This window comes from Salvelinus namaycush, chromosome 39, assembly GCF_016432855.1.
Source record: "Salvelinus namaycush isolate Seneca chromosome 39, SaNama_1.0, whole genome shotgun sequence".
Taxonomy (NCBI): Eukaryota; Metazoa; Chordata; class Actinopteri; order Salmoniformes; family Salmonidae; genus Salvelinus; species Salvelinus namaycush.
In genome coordinates, this window is record NC_052345.1 from 22,828,660 (window position 1) to 22,851,894 (window position 23,235).

At 44.7% G+C, this 23,235-nt stretch overlaps 1 protein-coding gene across 2 annotated transcripts in view; it reads left to right on the forward strand.

Moving 5' to 3' along the window:
- The window catches only part of LOC120032369 (son of sevenless homolog 1-like), an 86,289-nt gene extending 66,151 nt beyond the window's left edge, over nt 1–20,138 (forward strand). Inside the window, exons 15-23 of one of the 2 annotated variants that reach the window (XM_038978419.1) lie at nt 3,960–4,079; nt 5,563–5,725; nt 6,022–6,139; nt 6,480–6,652; nt 7,239–7,355; nt 8,289–8,339; nt 9,082–9,352; nt 17,501–17,622; nt 18,411–20,138. In XM_038978419.1, coding sequence (XP_038834347.1) covers nt 3,960–4,079; nt 5,563–5,725; nt 6,022–6,139; nt 6,480–6,652; nt 7,239–7,355; nt 8,289–8,339; nt 9,082–9,352; nt 17,501–17,622; nt 18,411–18,989 — 1,714 coding nt within the window. In that variant the 3' untranslated portion in view covers nt 18,990–20,138. The remainder of the gene's footprint in view (nt 1–3,959; nt 4,080–5,562; nt 5,726–6,021; nt 6,140–6,479; nt 6,653–7,238; nt 7,356–8,288; nt 8,340–9,081; nt 9,353–17,500; nt 17,623–18,410) is intronic. The other variant, XM_038978420.1, reaches the window with a different exon arrangement.
- Nucleotides 20,139–23,235: the final 3,097 nt, after the last annotated feature.

Sequence of the window (23,235 nt, forward strand, 5' to 3'; positions counted from 1 at the left end):
GGTGCTATGGAGCAAAATGTGAAATGGTGTCTTTTACATTGGATAAAAGTATAGACTCGGAGATAGAAAATGGTTTATCATACACTCTGCTTTGAAAGTTGATGAACTTGTAACACCACTTTTGAGAAAATGGCCCTTGAATGTTTTTGGACACCTACTTGGAGAGCTCTTCTTTGTCTACACCCATTCAGCATTGTTCACACCCTCTTAAGCCTTAGCCCCGCCCATCTCTTTAAGAATTAAATGTGAGGCCATGTGCTAAACAGAGTGAGTAGTGTAGTAAACAACTGATGATTTCAAGACAAAAAGTGGTAAAAGTAGTAGCCTACAATAAGGAAAAGCTCCAGCTAAAAATACACTTTATCTAGTCCTTGTCCTATATCCTAATTTGACTTTGGTGCAGGTCATGTTCTTCACGTTACCGTCTCTGGTAAACACACACTATATCAAATAATATCTTAGTTTATTTGTCACATGCACAGGATACAGAAGGTGTAAATGGTACAGTGAAATGGTTACTTGCATATTTGCATAGTAGCAATATCAAAAATAGAAAGGCCAGAATTCCGGAGTTGCGTCTTCACTGTTGATGTTGAGACTGGTGTTTTGCAGGTACTATTTAATGAAGCTGCCAGTTGAGGACTTGTGAGGCGTCTGTTTCTCAAACTAGACACTAATGTACTTGTCCTCTTGCTCTGTTGTGCACCGGGGCCTCCCACTCCTCTTTCTATTCTGGTTAGAGACAGTCTGCGCTGTTCTGTGAAGGGAGTAGTACACAGCGTTGTACGAGATCTTCAGTTACTTGGAAATTTCTCACATGGAATAGCCTTGATTTCTCAGAACAATAATAGACTGACGAGTTTCAGAAGAAAGGGCTTGGTTTCTGGCCATTTTGAGCCTGTAATCGAACCCACAAAGGCTGATGCTCCAGATACTCAACTAGTCTAAAGAAGGCCAGTTTTATTGCTTCTTTAATTAGCACAACAGTTTTCAGCTGTGCTAACATAATTGCAAAAGGGTTTTCTAATGATCAATTAGCCTTTTAAAATGATAAACTTGGATTAGCTAACACAACGTGCCATTGGAACACAGGAGTGATGGTTGCTGATAATGGGCCTCTGTACGCCTACCTAGATATTCAATAAAAAATCTGCCATTTCCAGCTACAATAGTCATTTACAACATTAACAATGTCTACGCTGTATTTCTGATCAATTTGATGTTATTTTAATGGACAAAAAATTTGCTTTTCTTTCAAAAACAATAACATTTCTAAGTGACCCCAAAATTTTGAACGGTAGTGTACTTACACACACACACACACACACACATGCATACAGTTGAAGTTGGAAGTTTACATACAGTTAGGTTGGAGTCATTAAAACTCGTTTTTCAACCACTCCACAAATTTCTTGTTAACAAACTAGAGTTTTGGCAAGTCGGTTAGGACATCTACTTTGTGCATGACACAAGTAATTTTTACAGCAATTGTTTACAGAAAGATTATTTCACTTATAATTCACTGTATCACAATTCCAGTGGGTCAGAAGTTTACATACACTAAGTTGACTGTGCCTTTAAACAGCTTGGAAAATTCCAGAAAAGGATGTCATGGCTTTAGAAGCTTCTGATAGGCTAATTGACATCATTTGAGTCAATTGGAGGTGTACTTGTGGATGTATTTCAAGGCCTACCTTCAAACTCAGTGGCTCTTTGCTTGACATCATGGGAAAATAAAAAAAAATCTGCGAAAACCTCAGGGGGGAAAAAGTCTGGCTCATCCTTGGGAGCAATTTCCAAAATGCCTGAATGTACCACGTTCATCTGTACAAACAATAGTACGCAAGTATAAACACCATGGGATCACGCAGCCGTCATACCGCTCAAGGAAGGAGACGCATTCTGTCTACTAGAGATGAACGTACTTTGGTACTTTCCAAAACCACCATTAAAAAAGACAGACTACGGTTTGCAACTGCACAAAGATGGTACTTTTTGGAGAAATGTCCTCTGGTCTGATGAAACAAAAATAGAACTGTTTGGCCAGAATGACCATCGTTATTTTTGGAGGATAAAGGGGATGCTTGCAAGCCGAAGAACACCATCCCAACCATGAAGCACGAGGGTGGCAGCATCATGTTGTGGGAGTGCTTTGCTGCAGGAGGGACTGGTGCACTTCACAAAGTAGATGGCATCATGAGGATGTAAAATTATGTGGATATGTTGAAGCAACATTTCAAGACATCAGTCAGGAAGTTAAAGTTGTGGCAAAATGGCTTAAGGACAACAAAGTCAAGGTATTGGAGTGGCCATCACAAAGCCCTGACCTCAATCCTATAAAACATTTGTGGGCAGAACTGAAAAAGCATGTGCGAGCAAGGAGGCTTACAAACCTGACTCAGTTACACCAGCTCTGTCAAGAGGAATGGGCCACAATTCACCCAACTTATTGTGGGAAGCTTGTGGAAGACTACCCAAAACATTTGACCCAAGTTAAACAATTTAAAGGCAATGCCACCAAATACCAATTGTAAACTTTTGACCCACTGGGAATGTGATGAAAGAAATTAAAGTTGAAATAAATCATTCTCTCTACTATTACTCTGACATTTCACATTCTTAAAATAAAGTGGTGATCCTAACTGACCTAAGACAGGGAATTTTTACAAGATTAAATGTCAGGAATTGTGGAAAAACTGAGTTTAAATGTATTTGGTTGAGGTGTATGTAAACTTCCGACTTCAACTGTACATATACACAAACGTGCAGCACCAGAGAGGGGACACACTTCCCCCTCTGACGTCGCTGGGCCTGTGGGAACAGCTAGGGTGGGCCGTACCCAAGGTTATCCCCTCAACTCTTTCCCACGCTCCGGGGTGAAGTTTCCCCTTGGTGCAGATCTATGATCATCTTCCTTTCTCCTAATTCTAACCGTAACCATTAGTGGGGGAAATTCAGAACTGACCCGAGATCAGCATCTATGGTAACTCAATGTATATACTGTAAGAATATCAATTGAAATGTCCATGAATTGAGCTGGTCCTCATTAATGTACCGTAGGTCACTTCGTTACTCCCTCTTTGTTTACTACACAAGCTTCTGACTCAGCTGACTTTGTTGTTGAAGTATAAAAACATGAGTTACAAAACGCATTCACAGGGTTGGTAAACTCTCGAGGTTCCTCGGGTCTCCACCGGATTAGGTAAATCCGCTTTTTAGTGTTAATGCGCCTCACTGCTGGAACAATTTACAGCTCATTAAAATGAGATGTTCTGTTGCAGCTCGGGCAGTTTAGGGCGTTGATTGAAAACCTAGTAGCTGAGAACTGGAACTGTTGTTTATGAGTCTGTATTTACTTTTTGCGTATTCTTTTTAATATTAGCCCGTATTTATGCATGTTTAGTTTTAAATGTGTATATTGATGTGTATTGTGTACGCAGGGCTCACCTGGAAATGAGACCCTTGGCTACCTGTTTAAAATAAAGTTAAAATAAAAACATAAAAAAATTCACCGTACTCCATTTCCTACGACGAGATCACAACACACCGGCCTTGTGGGCCAACAATGGTCGCCGGTGTTGTCCGAAAATGTTACCACAATGCTGGCACAGAAAACTCCCTTAGCTGCCAAGACTGGAGTCGGTAGAAGTTTGCACCTAACCACTGACACAAGGTCAGATTTTTTTGTTGTTGTTGTCATATAACTAATAATGGTGGTTCATATGGTGAACACATGGTGCTTGCAACACTAAAGTTGTGGCTTCAGTTCCTGCTGGGATCACATATACAGTTTAGTGACTGCATACATTTTTTGTAAGTCTCTTTGAATAATGGCATATAATAGTTTGGGTATATGGTATCTCCTCCTAGATCTTTGGTTTGGAGCATCTACTTGAAGCGTCAAAGCAACTGACCTCTGCATTATTGTCCTCTCTCTGACCTCTGACCTATATCTACAGGGCGGTGCAGCCGTCGGAGCTGGTGGGCAGCGTGTGGACGAAGGAGGACAAGGAGCTGAACTCGCCCAACCTTCTGCGCATGATCCGCCACACCACCAACCTCACGTTGTGGTTCGAAAAGTAAGAGCACCCGTTTTGTATTTTGGCATCACAAAGAAGCGGTCCTCGTGAAACGAGAACATGATATTCCTTACACTTGCACTGTTGACAAAGCATTTTCTATGATGAATTTATGGCATGATAAAGTATATTATGTAGCTCAATGTATACTGAACAAAACTATAAACCCAACATGTAAAGTGTTGGTCCCATGTTTCATGAGCTGAAATATAAGATCCCAGAAATTTTCCGTGAGCACAAAAAGCTTATTTCTCTCAAATGTTGTGCACAAATGAGTTTACATCCCTGTTAGTGAGCATTTCTCCTTTGCCTAGATAATCCATCCACCTGACAGGTGTGGCATATCAAGAAGCTGATTAAACAGCATGATCATTACACAGGTTCACCTTGTGCTGTGGACAATAAAAGGCCACTCTAAAATGTGCAGTTTTGTCACATGTTAGAGGGACCATGCAATTGGCATGTTGACTGCAGGAATGTCCACCAGAGCTGTTGCCAGATAATTGAATGTTCATTTCTCTACCATAAGCCGTGTCCAACATCATTTTAGAGAATTTGGCAGTATGTCCAACCGGCCTCACAAACGCAGATCACGTAACCACGCCAGCCCAGGACCTCCACAATCCGGCTTCTTCACCGGCGGGATCGTCTGAGACCAGCCAGTTGGACAGCTGATGAAACTGAGGAGTATTTCTGTCTATTAAAGCCCTTTTGTGGGGGGGAAACTAATTCTGATTGGCTTGGCCTGGCTACCCATCCATGGCTGCGCCCCTGCCCAGCCATGTGATATCCATAGATTAGTGCCTAATGAATTTGTTTAAATTGACTGATTTCCTTATATGAACTGTAACTCTGTAGAATTGTTAATTGTTGCATGTTGCGTTTTTGTTCAGTATAGTTATGTCATGTCCTTTAGTGCACTGCATACAGGTGTTATGAATGCTTTAGGTGGCCCTAAATAAGGCTGCGATTACTCCTATCCTCCCCATGTTGATTCTCAAGGTGAAAAGGAAAGAAACAATTTGGGACTGTTCTTTGCGTATGAGCTGCTAATCCCTGTCTGATTTAATGTGTGATATCACACCAGGCTTGATATCTCCAGAGACTTCCTGATTAGTTTTCAGGGGCCACTGAATTGGTTGAGTGAAATGTGTCCTTACACTGACTTAATAGCTCACCAAATGAGGACTGACAGGTCAATATGTTGTTACTAATTAATACGTTTGGGAGCATTAAAATGTACCAATATGTATTTTCTTTCCCCCACTTACCTTACACTTTGTCATCCACCGGCTGTGGAAATAAAATGACCGAACTATGCAGACCTGAGTCATGTTTATTAGGGCTTGCAGCGGGAAAACGTTTTGCGATACAAAACAAAAAGGTGGTCCCTCCCTGTTTGTCAGTTGTCCGTTTAGTCCCTAATGAACACGGCCCTGGCCCCTGGGTTTAAATAGCACTCACTCTACCATGTTCTCCACAGGTGTATCGTAGAGACGGAGAACCTGGAAGAGCGGGCAGCGGTGGTGGCGCGTATCATCGAGATCCTGCAGGTGTTCCAGGAGCTCAACAACTTCAACGGCGTGCTGGAGGTGGTCAGCGCCATGAACTCCTCGCCCGTCTACCGGCTAGACCACACCTTCGAGGTGATGAAGGCCGGGAGGGGTTCTTTCTGCAAGATTCTTTTGAAGTTGTTGTTAGGAAATGGTGTGATAACACTATCTGGCCATTGCATGAATCCAATGAAAATTGCAGTACCAAATAAGTGCCTAGTGTTGATGAGTATTGTAATTAGTAATTCTCTATGTTGGGGTAACATAAAGTTACGGATTTCTTATCAATAGAAAGCATGACACAATGTGTGCCTCTGTGTACCATAGAGACACATCTGTAGGACGAAAGATATACAATTGTTTTGACTGAGCTTTCGGCCCCTCTCCAGCAAATTCCAAGCCGACAGAGGAAGATTCTGGAGGAGGCCCATGAACTGAGCGAGGACCACTACAAGAAGTACCTGGCAAAACTACGCTCCATCAACCCCCCCTGTGTCCCCTTCTTTGGTATGCTCTAGAGCAGTGTTTCTCAACCTTTTTGATACCAGGGACGAGGAAGCTATGGTCCTTTTTGTGTCAGGGACTCACAAGTAATGTGCCGTTTTTATTTTGTACACAGCAGTACTGTGCAGCTAAGACAATTCCCCCCTTGGGAACATTAAAGTTGATCCTGTCCTATGCTATCCTAAGCTAGGGTTTTTCCTCCTTGGAGGACCGCTTACATTAATACTAGTGTTGGTTAACCATCTCGGGGACCGGCCAGCAACATTCCACGAACCGGGTGCCAGTCCATCGACATCATTATTCCACTCTTTCATGTCTTTTCTCGCTCTAACTCTGTCCTCAGGGATCTACTTGACGAACATCCTGAAGACGGAGGAAGGCAACCCCGACTTCCTGAAGAGGCACGGCAAGGAGCTGATCAACTTCAGCAAGCGACGGAAAGTGGCGGAGATCACCGGGGAGATCCAGCAGTACCAGAACCAGCCCTACTGCTTACGGGTGGAGAGCGATATCCGGGTGAGGAGTGAAAACGGGGATGACGCACGTTCCGTTGAAGTTGGTCACCACTATATGGCCAGCCTGCATAGTCAAAAAAAAATGAGAAATTGGCATACTTTCCGGCTTTGCAGCATGGTCCCAACCCATCAACGTTTCACAAATACCATTTAGTTACGTGGAATATGAATGGGTATAAATATGATTAACACAAGGGAGTAATATAAAACATAATTTGGCCTGTTTCCTTTCACGATTTCATCTCTACAGTGCCCATGTACAGTTGACAGTTTTCCAAGTCATAGCAACCTCTTAGTTTTTGATTAGATATACATTTAGTGGTGATTCCTAGCGTAAACGTTAGTCTCATTGACATCAATGACATCAATGCATGACTAAGTGAAAATTCGAAAATGTAGAAGTTAGAATTCACTGCTTAGTAGCGAGTTACTGTCACTCAGCTCCCGACATGTACTATTTGGTTATTTATCCAATTGTCCCCAATCACCCACACACCCTTGTCTGTAGTCATTAGGACAACAATGTGTATTTCACAATGGATCTGTCCTTCTGACGACTCCCTGTTTCTCTCATTTGTGTTAAACAGAAGTTCTTTGAAAACCTCAATCCAATGGAGGACAAGGCAGAGAAGGAGTTTGCTGACTATCTGTTCAACAAGTCACTGGAGATTGAGCCTCGGAATGCCCGGTCGTTGCCTCGATTTGTAAGTGTCTTGTTCCTCACCTTACGGTTCACATGATTATCCTCTCTCGGACTCCCGATGCAGTTGGATCAGTTATGGTATTTCAAACCTTTTGTTAGAATGACATTGAAACTTCATGAGTTAAGATGAAAAATCATTTTTGTCCACTATTCATTGTTTTACATTTTAGTCATTTAGGAGACGCTCTTATCCAGAGTGACTTACAGTAGTGAGTGCATACTTTTTCGTACTGGCCCCCCGTGGGAAACGAACCCACAACCCTGGCGTTGCAAGCGTCATACTCTACCATCTGAGCCACGGGACCACACTGAGCCACACTTAAGCATGTGTGGCTCCATGTATGCCCTTAAGCAGTGGCGTCTCGTGAACTTTCCAACAAGTGGGGCTGACAAATAAGTCCACATTTCCAAACGGAATAAGTAGGCTACTGCAAATGTTCAACTTCAAATTATTTGCTAGACGTACAAGCATGTGGGAATATAATAACAGACGAAAACTTGTAGTAGTTTAGTTACAGCTAACGTCATGGCTTGTTTGAGCTTTGCTGTAACAGCTGTTTTGACAGTGTCATCTTCTGTGTCTGCGCTCACTTCATACCTGACAAGTGCAGCGTTTTTGTCGATCATCGCCATCTGGTGTACAGAGTTATAATTGCAAACCAGGGGCTCTTTGGATAGGTTCAATACGAGTGGCTAAAATCCTATGATAACCGCAAGGGGTATAGGGATAACTTTGAATGGCATTGAATGAGGTGGCTCGAGAAGCTCTCTGGACTGCTGGAACTACGCTGCCAATTACAGCAGCACATTTTCTTTTTGAAAACTCCAATTTGTAATCTAAATGTCGTTATTTATATACACAAACTTGATATTATTACAATATTTTATCATTATATTAATTTTTGTAAATCCATTTTTATCTCATTGCTGCCAGGTGGGGCGGCGTCCGAGCGCCCTCTATGGACGCAACGCCCCTGCTATTAAGGTAGAAAAAAGACTGAAAAATTTGTCCGCAGAATTTATACCTCTAACAGTTACAGGTAGCTGCCAAAATAAAGGACTCACTTGAGTAAATGAGGGATATTGAAATCAGTTGCTTCCCCACAGGTGTTCCTGAGCTAATTAAGCAATTAACATACCATCATGTTTAGGGTCATGTATAAAAATGCTCAGTTTCCCATTATTTTGGCTACCATGGCTAGAGGAGATCGGTGACTTTGAAAGAGGGATATCAATGGTGCATAGAGGGTTTAAAGGGTGTGTGTGTGTGTGTGTGTGTGTGTGTGTGTGTGTGTCAGCCACCAGATCTCACCCAATTGAACACTTATGGTAGATTCTGGATCGGCACCTGAGACGGCGTTTTCCACCACCATCAACAAAACACCAAATGATGGAATTTCTCATGGAAGGATGGTGTCACATCCCTCCAAATAAAGTTGTCAACACTTGTAGAATCTATGCCAAGGCATATTGAAGCTGTTCTGACGGCGTGTGGCGGCCCAACGCCCTATTAATACACTAAAGTGTTGGTGTTTGTTTATTTTGGCAGTTACCTGTAGGTAACACACTAACCAGATAGTCCCCCAATCTCTGACATGAATTGAACAATTAACTACCAGAACCAGCAGTACTTGAGGGCTGAGGGTCTACAGTTGAGTAGCCCTGACATTGTAGAAGTGTTGCCCTGACCCCTCCTTCAACTCCCCCCTCTCCCTTTCTCTTTCCAGCCCAAGAAGTACAACTGCCCGCTCAAGTCCCCCGGCGTGCGCCCGTCCTCTGTGCGCCCGGGCACCATGCGCCATCCGACGCCACTGCAGAATGAGCCGCGCAAGATCAGCTACAGCCGCATCCCTGATAGCGAGATGGAGAGCGCCGCCTCTGCACCCAACTCGCCGCGCACGCCCCTCACGCCGCCGCCGGCCTCGGCTGCCTCCAGCTCCACAGATATCGGCAGCGTGTTCGACTCGCCCCAGGGCCCCTCCAGCCCCTTCCACTCCAGTAGGTGGTCCTTCAAGCTGGACGAGGGAGCGGGTTGGGTGGGGATTGTGGAGGAGGGAGGATAGGTTGGGTGGGAGCATAGCTAGATCTTATAGAGAAAGTGTTTAAACACAGTTTGAGATTTTGAATTTAAGGTGGTACCTAAAGAAAACTGTCAAAATGCTTCCTTCCTCCCCTTCTTGGATCTAAGATGATAAGTGATTAGATAGGTGAATGCAAAGTGTTTCACTTCTTAGCTTTCACCAATCCAGTCAGACCAGTCAGAGTGCAATCAATGTGAAATGTTGGCACCAACATGGATAATGCCAGTATTCCAATGTATGTACAGTATATGGTACTGAGCACATCCAACGGAATACAACACAACCACTTGCCCTAAAGATACTAACTCTGAACTAACCCATTCTACATTACCCTGTAACTCGCATTATATCAGTAACTTTCCCATTTTCAGAACTCCGTTGTAACAAGGAGTTTGTGTGGGGGGGGGGAGGCTTGACACCCGCAGTCCTTTCAGAATTGTGAACAGTTTGGGTGGTCCGAAATGAAACTGGTCCTTCCGCCTCAGTCTCTCATTCTCTCAGGGCCTTCTCTCTCCTCTCTTTTCTCTCCTCCGGCCTCTCCCTCCGTCCAGACTGCGACAGCATCTTTGCCCAGGTCTCCTTACCACACGGCCCACGTTAGTATGACCCTCAAAGCCTTCCTGTTGTCAGTGTCCCCTCACTACCCATCCACCCACACCCCATACAAACTACTACATCAACCCACCCCCGTCTCTCACTCATTCTGACCCTGCCAAGCCCTACTTGCCTCTCCCTACCCGCATGCAACTGGCATCCACCTCATTGCTCCCATCTCCGCCCACCGTTGCACCTGTCCATCTCCATGGCAAGGAATGCTCTGTTGTCTGTGTGTGTGTGTGTTTCCAAGTAGACGTTGCCCACAGAAACAGATCTAGGATCAGCTCTAAATCCTGACCCTAACCAGGCTCCTGACCAGCTGAACTGACCTTAGATCAGTGTCATCCCCCCTCCTGTTCTCCTGTGCTTAATTCATTGTCACTGTGAGGTTTTGCTCTATGCATCCTTGTACAACATCACTCTGTGGTATACAGTGCATTCGGGAAGTATTCAGACCCCTTGAGTTTTTCCACATTCTGTTACGTTAGAGCCTTACTCTAAAATGGATAAAAAATAAATAAAAATCCATCTACATCAATCTACACACAATACCCCATAATGACAAAGCAAAAACCTTTTTTAGAAATTTTTGCACATTTGTTACAAATAAAATACTGAAATATCACATTCACGTAAGTAATCAAATCAAATGTTATTTGTCACATGCGCCGAATACAACAGGTGTGGACCTTTACAGTAAAATGCTTACTTACAAGCCCTTAACCAACAATGCAGTTTTAAGAAAAATACCAAAAATAAATAAAAGTAACAAATAATTAAAGAACAGCATTAAAATAACTATAATGAGGCTATATACAGGGGGTGGCGGTACAGAGTCAATGTGCAGGGCACCGGTTATGTAGATAGAGTTAATAAAGTGACTATGCATAGATAATAACAGAGTAGCAGCAGTGTAAAGAGGGTTTGGGTAGCCAATTGATTATATGTTCAGTCTTATGGCTTGGGGGAAAAAGCTGTTTAGAAGCCTCTTGGACCTAGACTTGGCGCTCCGGTACCACTTGCCGTGCGGTATCAGAGAGAACAGTCTGGCAGGAAGCTTGGCCACAGTGATGTACTGGGCCGTACGCACTACCCTCTGTAGTGCCTTGCGGTCGTAGGCCGAGCAGTTGCCATACCAGGCAGTGACGCAACCCATCAGGATGCTCTCGATGGTGCAGCTGTGTAGAACCTTTTGAGTATCTGAGGACCCCATGCCAAATCTTTTCAGTTTCCTGAGGGGGAATAGGTTTTGTCGTGCCCTCTTCACGACTGTCTTGGTGTGCTTGGACCATATTAGCTTGTTGCTGATGTGGACGCCAAGGAACTTGAAGCGCTCAACCTGCTCCACTACAGCCCAGTCGATGAGAATGTGGGTGTGCTCGGTCCTCATTTTCCTGTAGTCCACGATCATCTCCTTTGTCTTGATCACGTTGAAGGAGAGGTTGTTGTCGTCCTTGCACCACACAGTCAGGTCTCTGACCACCTCCCTATATGCTGTCTCGTTGTTGTCGGTGATCAGGCCCTACCACTGTTGTCATCGGCAAACTTAATGATGGTGTTGGAGTCGTTCCTGGCCGTGCCGTCATGAGTGAACAGGGAGTACAGTAGGGGACTGAGCACTCACCCCTGAGGGGGCCCCCGTGTTGAGGAGCAGCGTGGCGGATGTGTTGTTAGCTACCCTTACCACCTGGGGGTGGCCCGTCAGGAAGTCCAGGATCCAGTTGCAGTGTTTAGTCCCAGGGTCCTTACCTTAGTGATGAGCTTTGAGGGCATTATGGTGTTGAACGCTGAGCTGTAGTCAATGAATAGCATTCTCACATAGGTATTCCTTTTGTCCAGGTGTGAAAGGGCACTGTGAAGTGCAATAGAGATTGCATCATCTTTGGATCTGTTGGGGAGATATGCAAATTGGAGTGGGTCAAGGGTTTCTGGGAGAATGGTGTTGATGTGAGCCATGACCAGCCTTTTAAAGCACTTCATGGCTACAGACGTGAGTGCTGCGGGTCGGTTGTCATGTAGGCAGGTTACCGTAGTCCCTTTGCCCAAGAGCACTATGGTGGTTTGCTTGAAACATGTTGGTATTACAGACTCAGACAGGGAGAGTTTGAAAATGTCAGTGAAGACACTTGTCAGCGCATGCTCAGAGTACACGTCCTGGTAATCCGTATGGCCCTCCGGCCTTGTGAATGTTGACCTGTTTAAAGGTCTTACTCACATCGGCTGCGGAGAGCGTGATCACACAGTCGTCCGGAACAGCTGATGCTCTCATGCATGTTTCAGTGTTACTTGTCTCGAAGCGAGCATGGAAGTAATTTAGCTCCTCTGGTAGGCTCGTGTCACTGGGCAGCTCTCGGCTGTGCTTCCCTTTGTAGTCTGTAATAGTTTGCAAGCCCTGCCACATCCGACGAGCATCGGAGCTGGTGTAGTACGATTCGATCTTAGTCCTGTATTGATGCTTTGCCTGTTTGATGGTTCGTCGGAGGGCATAGTGGGATTTCTTATAAGCTTCCAGGATAGAGTCCCGCTCCTTGAAAGCGGCAAGTGCTTTGCAAGTCCCTTTAGCTCAGTGCTGGTTGGGGTATGTACGTACAGACAACGTCATCGATGGACTTATTGATGAAGCCAGTGACTGATGTGGTGTACTCCTCAATGCCATTGGAAGAATCCCGGGAAGATATTCCAGTCTGTGCTAGCAAAATAGTTCTGTAGCTCAGCATCTGCTTCATCTGACCACTTTTCTATTGACCGAATCACTGGTGCTTCTTGCTTAAATGTTTGCTTGTAAGCAGGAATCAGACCCTTTACTCAGTACTTTGTTGAAGCACCTTTGGCAGCGATTACAGTCTCAAGTCTTCTTGGGTATGACGCTACAAGCTTGGCACACCTTTATTTGGGGAGTTTCTCCCATTCTTCTCTGCAGAGCCTCTCAAGCTCTGTCAGGTTGGATGGGGAGTTTCGCTGCACAGCTATTTTCAGGTCTCTCCAGAGATGTTCGATCGGGTTCAGGTCCGGGATCTGGCGGGGCCACTCAAGGACATTCAGACTTGTCCTGAAGCCACTCCTGCGTTGTCTTGGCTGTGTGCTTAGGGTTGTTGTCCTGTTTGAAGGTGAACCTTCACCCCAGTCCAGAGCGCACAGGACTTCGTCAAGAATCTCTGCACTTTGCTCCGTTAATCTTTTACTCGATCCTAACTAGTCTTCCTGTAACTGCCTACTGAAAGAAAATCCCACAGTATGATGCTGCTACCACCATGCTTCACCGTAGGGATGGTGCCAGGTTTCGTCCAGACGTGACACTTGGCATTCAGGCCAAAGAGTTCAATCTTGGTTTCACCAGAACAGAGAATCTTGTTTCTTATTTTCTGAGAGTCTTTAGGTGCCTTTTGGCAAACTCCCAAGTGGGCTGTCATGTGCCTTTTTACTGAGGAGTGGCTTCCATCTGGCAACTCTACCATAAAGCCTGATTGGTGGAGTGCTGCAGAGATAGTTGTCCTACAGGAAGGTTTTCCCATCTCCACAGAGGAACTTTAGAGCTTTGTCAGAGTGGCCGTCATGGGTTCTTGGTCACCTCCCTGACCAAGGCCCATCTCCCCCGATTGCTCTGTTTGGCCGGGTGGTCAGCTCTGGGAAGAGTCTTGGTGTTTCCAACCTTCTTCCATTTAAGAATGAGGCCACTGTGTTCTTGGGGACCTTCAATGCTGCAGAATTGTTTTGGTACCCTTCCCCAGATCTGTGCCTCGAAACAATCCTGTCTCGGAGCTCTAAGGACAATTCTTTCAACATCATGGCTTGGTTTTTGCTCTGACATGCACTGTCAACTGTGGGACCTTATATAGATAGGTGTGTGCCTTTCCAAATCATGTCCAATCAATTGAATTTACCACTAGTGGACTTTAAGTTGTGGAAACATCTCAAGGATGATCAATGGAAACAGGATGCACATGAGCTCAATTTCGAGTCTCATAGCAAAGGGTCTGAATACTTCTGTAAATAAGTTCTTCGGCTCCAAATTGAAAGATGGTGCCGAAGAACATGGCTGACGTTTTACATTCTCCCAACCAATTGTGCTATTTTGTTATTTTTTTAGCATTTTGTGTAACTTATTTTTTTACTTATTGTGTACATAATGTTGCTGCTACCGTCTCTACCAACGGGACATTAAAAACTGTAACATCTTATGTTTCACCGAGATGTGGCTGAACGAAGATACGGACCATATAGAGCTAGCGGGATTTCCATGCACCGGCAGAACAGAGACGCTACCTCTGTTAAGACGAGGGGTGGAGGTGTGTCTTTTTTTGTCAATAACAGCTGGTGCGCAATGTCTAATATTAAAGAAGCCTCGAAGGTATTGCTCGCCTGAGGTAGAGTACCTTATGATAAGCTGTAGACCACACTATCTACCAAGAGAGTTCTCATCTGTATTATTCGTAGCCGTCTATTTACCACCGCAAAACAAAGCTGGCACTAAGAGCGCTCTCAACCAACTCTATAAGGCCATAAGCAAAGAAGAAAATGCTCACCCAGAAGCGACGCTCCTAGTGGCCGGGGACATTAATGCAGGCAAACTTAAATCAGTTTGACCAAATGTCACATGTGCAACCAGGGGGGGAAAATCCTAGACCACCTTTACTCCACACACAGAGTTGCATACAAAGCTCCCCCCCGCCCTCCGTTTGGCAAATCTGACCATAATTCTATCCTCCTGATTCCTACAGCAGGAAGTACCTGTGACTCGCTCTATACGGAAGTGGTCAGATGACACGGATGCTGCACTACAGGACTGTTTTGCTAGCACAGGCTGGAATATGTTCCGGGATTCATCCAATGGCATTGAGGAATACAAGACCTCAGTCATCGGCTTCATCAATAAGTGCATCGATGACGCCGTCCCCACAGTGACTGTACGTACATATCCCAACCAGAAGCCATGGATTACAGGCAACATCCGCATCAAGCTAAAGGATAGAACTGCCGCTTTCAAGGAGCGGGAGACTAATCTGGACGCTTATAAGAAATCCCGCTATGCCCTCAGACAAACCATTAAAGAAGCAAAGCGTCAATGCAGGATTAAGATTGAATCCTACTACACCGGCTCTGACACTCGTCGGATGTGGCAGGGCTTGAAAACTATTACGGACTACAAAGGGAAACCCAGACGCAAGCTGCCCAGTGATGCGAGCCTACCAGACGAGCTAAATGCCTTTTATGCGCACTTCGAGGCAAGCAACACTGAAGCATGCATGAGAGTACCAGCTGTTCTGGATGTGTGATCACGCTCTCGGTAGCCAAATGTGAGCAAGACCTTTTTTAAACAGGTCAACATTCAGAAATCCGCTGGGCCAGTCGGATTACCAGGACGTGTATTCAAAGCATGCGCGGACCAACTGTCAAGTGTCTTCACTGACATTTTCAACCTCTCCCTGACCGAGTCTGTAATACCTACGTGTTTCAAGCAGACCATCATAGTCCCTGTGCCCAAGGAAGCAAAGGTAACCTGCCTAAATGATTGCCACCCTGTGGCACTCACGTTGGTAGCCATGAAGTGCTTTGAAAGGCTGGTCATAGCTCACATCAACAGCATCCTCCCGGACACCCTAGACCCACTCCAATTCGCATACCGCCCCAACAGATCCACAGATGACTCAGTCTCAATCGCACTCCACACTGCCCTTTCTCACCTGGACAAAAGGAACACCTATGTGAGAATCCTCTTCATTGACTACAGTTCAACCATAGTGCCCACGAAGCTCATCACTAAGCTAAGGACTCTGGGACTAAACACCTCCCTCTGCAACTGGATCCTGGACTTCCTGACGGGCCGTCGCAAGGTGCTGTGTAGTCCCCTCCTGTATTCCCTGTACACCCACGACTGCGTGGCCAAACACAACTCCAACACCATCATTAAGTTTGCTGACGACACAACAGTGGTAAGCCTGATCACCGACAACGATGAGACGGCCTGTAGGGAGGAGGTCAGAGAACTGGCAGTGTGGTACCAGGACAACAATACAAAGGAGCTGATCGTGGACTACAGGAAAAGCCGGGCCTAACAGTCCCCCATTAACATCAACGTGGCTGTAGTGGAGCGTGTCGAGAGTGTCAAGTTCCTTGGTGTCCACATCACCAACGCACTATCATGGTCCAAACATACCAAGACAGTCGTGAAGAGGGCACGACAAAACCTTTTCCCACTCAGGAGACTGAAAAGATTTGGCATGGGTCCCCAGATCCTCAAAAGGTTCTACAGCTGCACCATCGAGAGCGTCCTGACCGGTTGCATCAACGCCTGGTATGGCAACTGCTCGGCATCTGACCGTAATGCACTACAGAGGGTAGTGCGAACGGCCCAGTACATCACTGGGGCCAAGCTTCCTGCCATCCAGGACCTACATAATTGGCGGTGTCAGAGGAAAGCCCATAAACTTGTTAGAGACTCCAGTCACCCAAGTCATAGACTGTTGTCTCTGCTACCGCACGGCAAGCGGTACCGGAGCGCCAAGTCTAGAACCAAAAGGCTTGTCAACAGCTTTTACCCCCAAGCCATAAGACTGCTGAACAATTCATAAAATCGTCACCGGACTATTTAAATTGACCCCCCCCCCCCCCCCCCACCCTCCCTTTTGTACACTGCTGCTACTCGCTGTTTGTTTACCTATGCATAGTCACTTCGCCCCCACCTACATATACAGATTACCTCCACTAGCCTGTACCCCCACACATGTTATTCTTATTGTGTTACTTTTTATTATTACTTTTTATTTTAGTCTACTTGGTAAATATTTTATTCTTCTTGAACTGCACTGTTGGTTAAGGGCTTGTAAGTAAGCGGTAAAGTCTACACTCGTTGTATTCGGCCCATGTGACAAAGTTGGATTTGATTTCTGTTTTTTTATTTTTAATACATTTGCAAACATTTCAAAAAATCTGTTTTCGCTTTGCCATTATGGGGTATTTTGTGTAGATTGAGGATTATTTATTTTTTGTTATCTATTTTCGAATAAGGTCTGAATACTTTTTGAACGCACTGCACTGTATAGTTTGTAGTAGTTGTATGTAGTAGAACCCGTAATATTAGGCATCATTGAAGTTGGTTGATGTGATTGCTTCCTCAAACATAATACATTAGGGTTGTCTTTGTATACTCTTCCTGAAATAGTTTCTATTACCCATCCATTCATCATCCTCTATTCTATTATTTGTTTCATTTTCTGTGTTTTCAATGCTTGTATTTACTCCATTCTTCGTGGGCCTGAATGTCTTCCGTTCGTCTCTTTCTTTGAAATGAATGTGTGATTTAAAACCTAGGAAACGGTTAAGTGCCAGGCAAAAGAGAGAACCCCCAGACACTCAGTTGCCCATCCCTGAGTTGTAGAGTCCTGTATGGGATGAATTGGGGTTAAATATGTGTAATTGCTGTCTTCTTGTAAGGCTTAATTTTAGTTAACCTGATTTCCTTCTATTCCAGGGTCCTCCTCGGTTTCCTCCATGGTGAGTCTCCACAGGAACACTGAAGACACCACCGTCCCCCCGCCTGTGCCCCCTCGCAGACGCCCCGAATCCGCCCCCGCGGAATCTTCCCCTTCGAAGGTGACTCTATTTTTACCTGTTTGCTACCTAAAGTTTTGCTGAGACTGTACCATTAATCAAATTAAAATCACATTTTATTTGTCACATGCGCCAAATAGACCTTAGAGTAAAATACAGGTGTAGACCTATACCTTACAGTAAAATGCTTACTTACAAGCTCCCGGGTGGCGCAGCGGTCTAAGGCACTGCATCTCAGTGCCTTAGACCGAGGCGTCACTGCAGTCTCTGGTTCGAGTCCAGGCTGCATCACATCCGGCCGTGATTGGGAGTCCTATAGGGCGGTACACAATTGGCCCAGCGTCGTCCGAGTTTGGCCGGGTTTGGCCGTCATTGTAAATAAGAATTTGTTCTTAACTGACTTGTCTAGTTAAATAAATAAAAGTAACAACAATGCAGTTTAAAAAAATACCTTAAAAAGAATAAGAAATAAAAGTAACAAATAATTAAAGAGCAGCAGTAAAATAACAATAGCGAGGCTATATAGATGGGGTACCGGTACAGAGTCAATGTGGAGGCTATATACAGGGGGTACCGGTACAGAATCAATGTGCGGGGGCACAGGTTAGTCGAATCATTAGGATGATTCTTGATTGATTGATTCTAGAGTTTAGATGTGGAATGCTAAATATCCAATGAATGCTAAAGTTCCACTGTCAGTTATTTGCTAGTCATTTCTTGAGATTTTAGATTACATTTTTGAGTTTGTCGAGTCATACTCCCTCACTCTTCATAACGTTTGTGCTTCTCCTTCTTTCTCCTTTTCCACCTGCACGTCTCTCACATTCCAGATGATGTCAAAGCACTTGGACAGCCCCCCCGCCATCCCCCCACGGCAGCCCACCACCACCAAGGTCTACTCGCCTCGCTACTCGCTCTCGACCGAGCGCACCTCCGTGTCGGAGCCGCCTGACAGCCCACCCACCCTGCCGCCGCGGGAGCCCTTGAGAACGCCGGACGTCTTCTCCAGCTCAAACAGCCCCCTGCACCTGCAGCCACCCCCGCTGGGCCGCATCCGCAGCAGCGAACCCACGCTGAGCCAGACCTTCTTCCCACCCTCGCCGTTCGGCCCGCTCACCCCGCCGCCGCCCCCCACTCCCTCGCCCTCGCTGGGGCCGCGCAAGCACCTGCCCTCCCCGCCCTTGCCACTACTGGGGCCCAGCGGCCCAGACTGCTGCAGCGACTCAGCCCTCCTCCCTCTGGGGGGTGCAGCCGGCCCCCCTGTGCCCCCTCGCCAGAGCACCAGCAGTGCCGCCGCCCAAGCTATCCCCAAGCTCCCTCCCAAAACATACAAAAGGGAGTCGGTGTCACACCCGTCCCTAGTGCATCGGGACGGCCCACCCCTGCTGGAGAATGCCAACCCCTCTTAAAAATACTTGTATATGTGATATTGGGGAAATCATTGAACACTAAAGACTTTAGACTTGAACAAAAACAACATTTAATTGTGATGTCGACTTTAAGAAAAAAAAGACAATGCCAGTGTAGGTTCTTAGCTACCTGGAAAAATAATAATGTGCCCTTATAAAAAAAATACTTAAACGAATGATGATTGTCCTTTTTCATTTGTGCAGACCATTGGAGATTCCCTATAAAAACCCTTTTGGGGGGGGGGTATCTTACTGTTTGTTTTTTGTTGTGTGTATGTACAGTATGTTGTTTGTCATCGTACAATGTTTATTTCATTTGGTTTATTTTTTTTAAAAGTGAATCGATTGCAGCATTACTTGTCAATAAGCTCGGTGGCCTACCCATACACATACAGCTTGAACCGTAATAAACCTTGAACCAGGACCACAAGTCCACCGCACGCTGGATGATGGAACGATAAAGACTGTAGACCAGTTTGAACAGACTCCAGGAGAAATCCACAAACTTAATAGTGTTTTAACTCACTGTGTATGGGCTAAATAATCTACTAAAGTGGCCCATATTGACCAGAGACGGACCAGAGAGGACTCAAGCTATCACGGTGTTGTAAACCCATTTCAACTCCCCAATAACGAATGTCTGCCATTCAATCCACCTCACTCAGATTGAAAAAGGGACTTGGGACATCATGTTGTTAAATGGTGTTTAAGGCTTTGTGTAGAGAGACAGTCCGAGGCAAATGTTTTTTTTTTGTGCCAGTAGATCGACCAGAGTACCATGATTTAAGGCAGGGTTTCCCAAACTCGGTCCTGGGTGCACATTTAGTTTTTTGCCCTAGCACTACACAGCGGATTAAAATAATCAAAGCTTGATGATGAGTTGGGTTATTGAATCAGATGTGTAGTGCGCGGGCAAAAAACGAAATGTGGGGGGCCCAGGACCGAGTTTGAGAAACCCTGATTTAAGTCACCCATCCACACCAAAGAGGTACTTTTCAAGCATTCAAGAAACACAAGAAGTGATTGTTCTTAAGTTTGTGTTAGTACTTTTATGTTCTGATTTTAATTCTGCCAATGAGTATATAAAGAAAATGATGATTGACTTCTTTAAACAAGGGAATAAAAGTATTTCTACCACTATGAAACGAGTGAAGAGCTGGCTACCGTCCTGTGCGCGAATGCCCTGAATATATTTGTTTAATGATTCCTTCCTTCCTCGAAGTGGTCACTGATCTGACATGACTGAAGCCTTATGTAGGGTTATGTACTGGAGACCTTGCTCTCTCAGTATCATCATAAAGAGTCATGGGGCATTTACACGTTAAGGTTTTTACATTTCTGTCATTTAGCAGATGCTCTTATCCAGAGCGATTTACAGTAGTGAGTGCATACATTTTTTTCCAGACTCTTTCGTACCTGTCCCCCGTGGGAATCAAACCCACAACCCTGGCATTGCAAGCGCCATGCTCTACCAAATGAGCCACACGTTATAATTTCTTAACTCATGAAACCACACAATCCTTAAAGGAAGGATGAAGGGATACCTTTTTAAAGCATCCAAAAAGGGCCCTAGCAAAATGCTGTTGAATTGCTGGGCATGAATACAGTACATTTAATCACAGGTAGACCACATTCCAGTCAAACGTTACCAACTCGTTATTGGATGGACATACAGTAACAGTACATCTTGAATAGACCAGATTTTAATTAAGAGAACAATAGCCTGTGAGTTCGGCAATAGTTTATATGTGTAAAATCAAACAATTAAGTGTACTTTTGAATCATTTTGGTTTATTTGAACATGTACAAGTGTTCCACCTTCAGTTTATACTATGGTTTGTTCTCTAGGGTCAAAATGTGGGCTGTGAGTCACCCAAAGTGCACTGTGTATGGAATAGGGTGCCATGTATATGGATCCTGGTCAAAAGTAGTGCACTATATAGGGAATAAGGTGCTGTTTGGGATGCGGCCGTGATGAATAGCCTAAAGTAATAGATCTGGGTTTGTTGTCTTCATTGTAATAATTCCTGGCTATTCTCCCTGGTTTCTTCCCATTGGACTAAGTTCCATAGGGCCATCCTGTCAGTTGCTTTCAAAAACATGTTATTTTTCTTGCCCATACACTATGTAATGGTTGGAGTTTGAGAGTCATAGAAATAGAATGCATTCACGTTCAAGTCGCGTTCCGCGATGGGTCAACTGACGGCAATATCAGTGCACCAATATTCCATCTAGGAAAGTAATGATTACCTTTTAAGGAATTTGCAACCAGGTTGTATGTGTGTACTGTATGTATGTGATAACTCTCATTCACAGTGACCTTGTGTTTACCAGCAATACTGTGAAGATGCCTTGGCAACAGAAGGTCTCTTTAACCCACAACACATTGATGCAGTGTCCAAAACGCAATCATTGTGCCACGTTGGGAATGAACATATACTGCTGACCATGACTTCCAAGCATTTAAGTCGACTGCAGCAGTGAGATGTGCAGTCAGGTAAAATTAGATGAGTAAATTAATTTGTATCACTGCTATGTTGAGTTAGAATGTGAACAGAGACTCATATTTGACTGTCACGTTAAACTACATACACACACTTAGGTTAGAAATAGCCCATTTAGCCATTAGCCGGGGCACTTAGAGCATAAGTGCCAGGGGATCATTTGGTTGACTGTTAGAGTTGTACTGAAGGTCCTGACTCAGTGCAGCTGGTCACTTAGAGACTGGCTAATATGTGTGATTTGACTATCTGATAGTATTGGGAGTTGATGACTAAGTTTCAGGAGGAGCCTTGAATCAAACGACACATCCCGTGCACAGCTGGAGTCTTTCTAAGCAGTAACTTCCGGGCACAACCTTCCATCGTCTTGCCCATATCAGGCTTCCTGCAACTGGGGGCTGATCCTGCTGGGAGGCCAGCTACCAACCGGGGGCTGAACACTCATACCCTACTCCATCTACTACCACCCTTTCCAACATGTTTGTCAGATGGCGAGAAGCCAAACTAGTGAAATTTGGTTTTCGGTAATGATATATCACCATGATCTTGGTGTATCTGGAATGACGCCACTAGTCTGTCTGTCCCTCTTGCTGATAGTCTATACATGTGTTATGATTGATTCCTTATTAAAGTATAAATATGTATACCTTTACCTGTTTACACTAATGGTTTTACCATCTGTTTAATAGTGTGCAGTGTGTGTGTTTGTTGATACTCCTGTGTGTTTCAAATGTTTGCCTCTATGAATGGGGGTTGTCCTTCTCTTTCTGCTTTGTCTCTGGGCTTGGCGACAAGATGGATGCTCTGACCAGTGAAGCAAATTTAGCGATACGGATTACAGAGATGAAGAAGTGAGTGCTTCTCTGTTTCGTTGTAATCATATACTCTCCGTTTTATTACCACACTTCTGACCCACTTCTGACCCAAAGAAACCCATGCATTAATATACTATAGGGAATTGTCCCCAAACTCTACAAGTAAGGTCAACCAAAGTATGTGCTTCGTGTTCTCCCCTCTGTGTCTCATTTTTTCTGCTGTCGTTCAGGTTCGGACTGCAAAATCGTCAGTATGCCATGGCTGTGTCGGAACGCTGGATTGATTGTGACGACTGCTGTTCATCGAATGATTAACTGTTTTAAATGAATCAGGTAACTATTAACTCAATAACCTGGGGCACCATGGAAAAATTTGGCTTTATTGAGTTTCTAATTCCCAAATTAACTCAGAATATCGATTTTACAACAGTCGCTAATTAATTCATTTCCTCTACAGTCTCATTATGAACGTGGCATAATCCGGGAATTTGCACAAACACGAGTCCCACTAAATAAGTCTGTCCCACACCAGTTGAGTTGATTATTTATTTACTAACAAGCTAAAATTATAATATAAGATGCACATACACAAACACACAGTCTAGGCTATTGATTAGAATTTAGGCCAACACAATATGACACTTGTTACACAAAATGGGGATTTAAAAAGAGAGAGAAAAAGAGTGCACGAGAGAAAAGCACACTTGGGTACATTTGTAAACTATGATTTAACCCTAACCTTGCCCCGAACTGCCGCTACTATGGGTCAGAATATAATTATGTAATTTCGTGTCGAAGGTCTCCGATGGGGTGTCTCTTCTTGGACCGGGTTCACCTTCTCTGATGACGGCACTTCTTTGGTTACCGGGTGTAACTCTCTGATTGTCCTCACGATGTCAGTGTCCTTTGTCTTAGTGGTCTGTTTCCTTG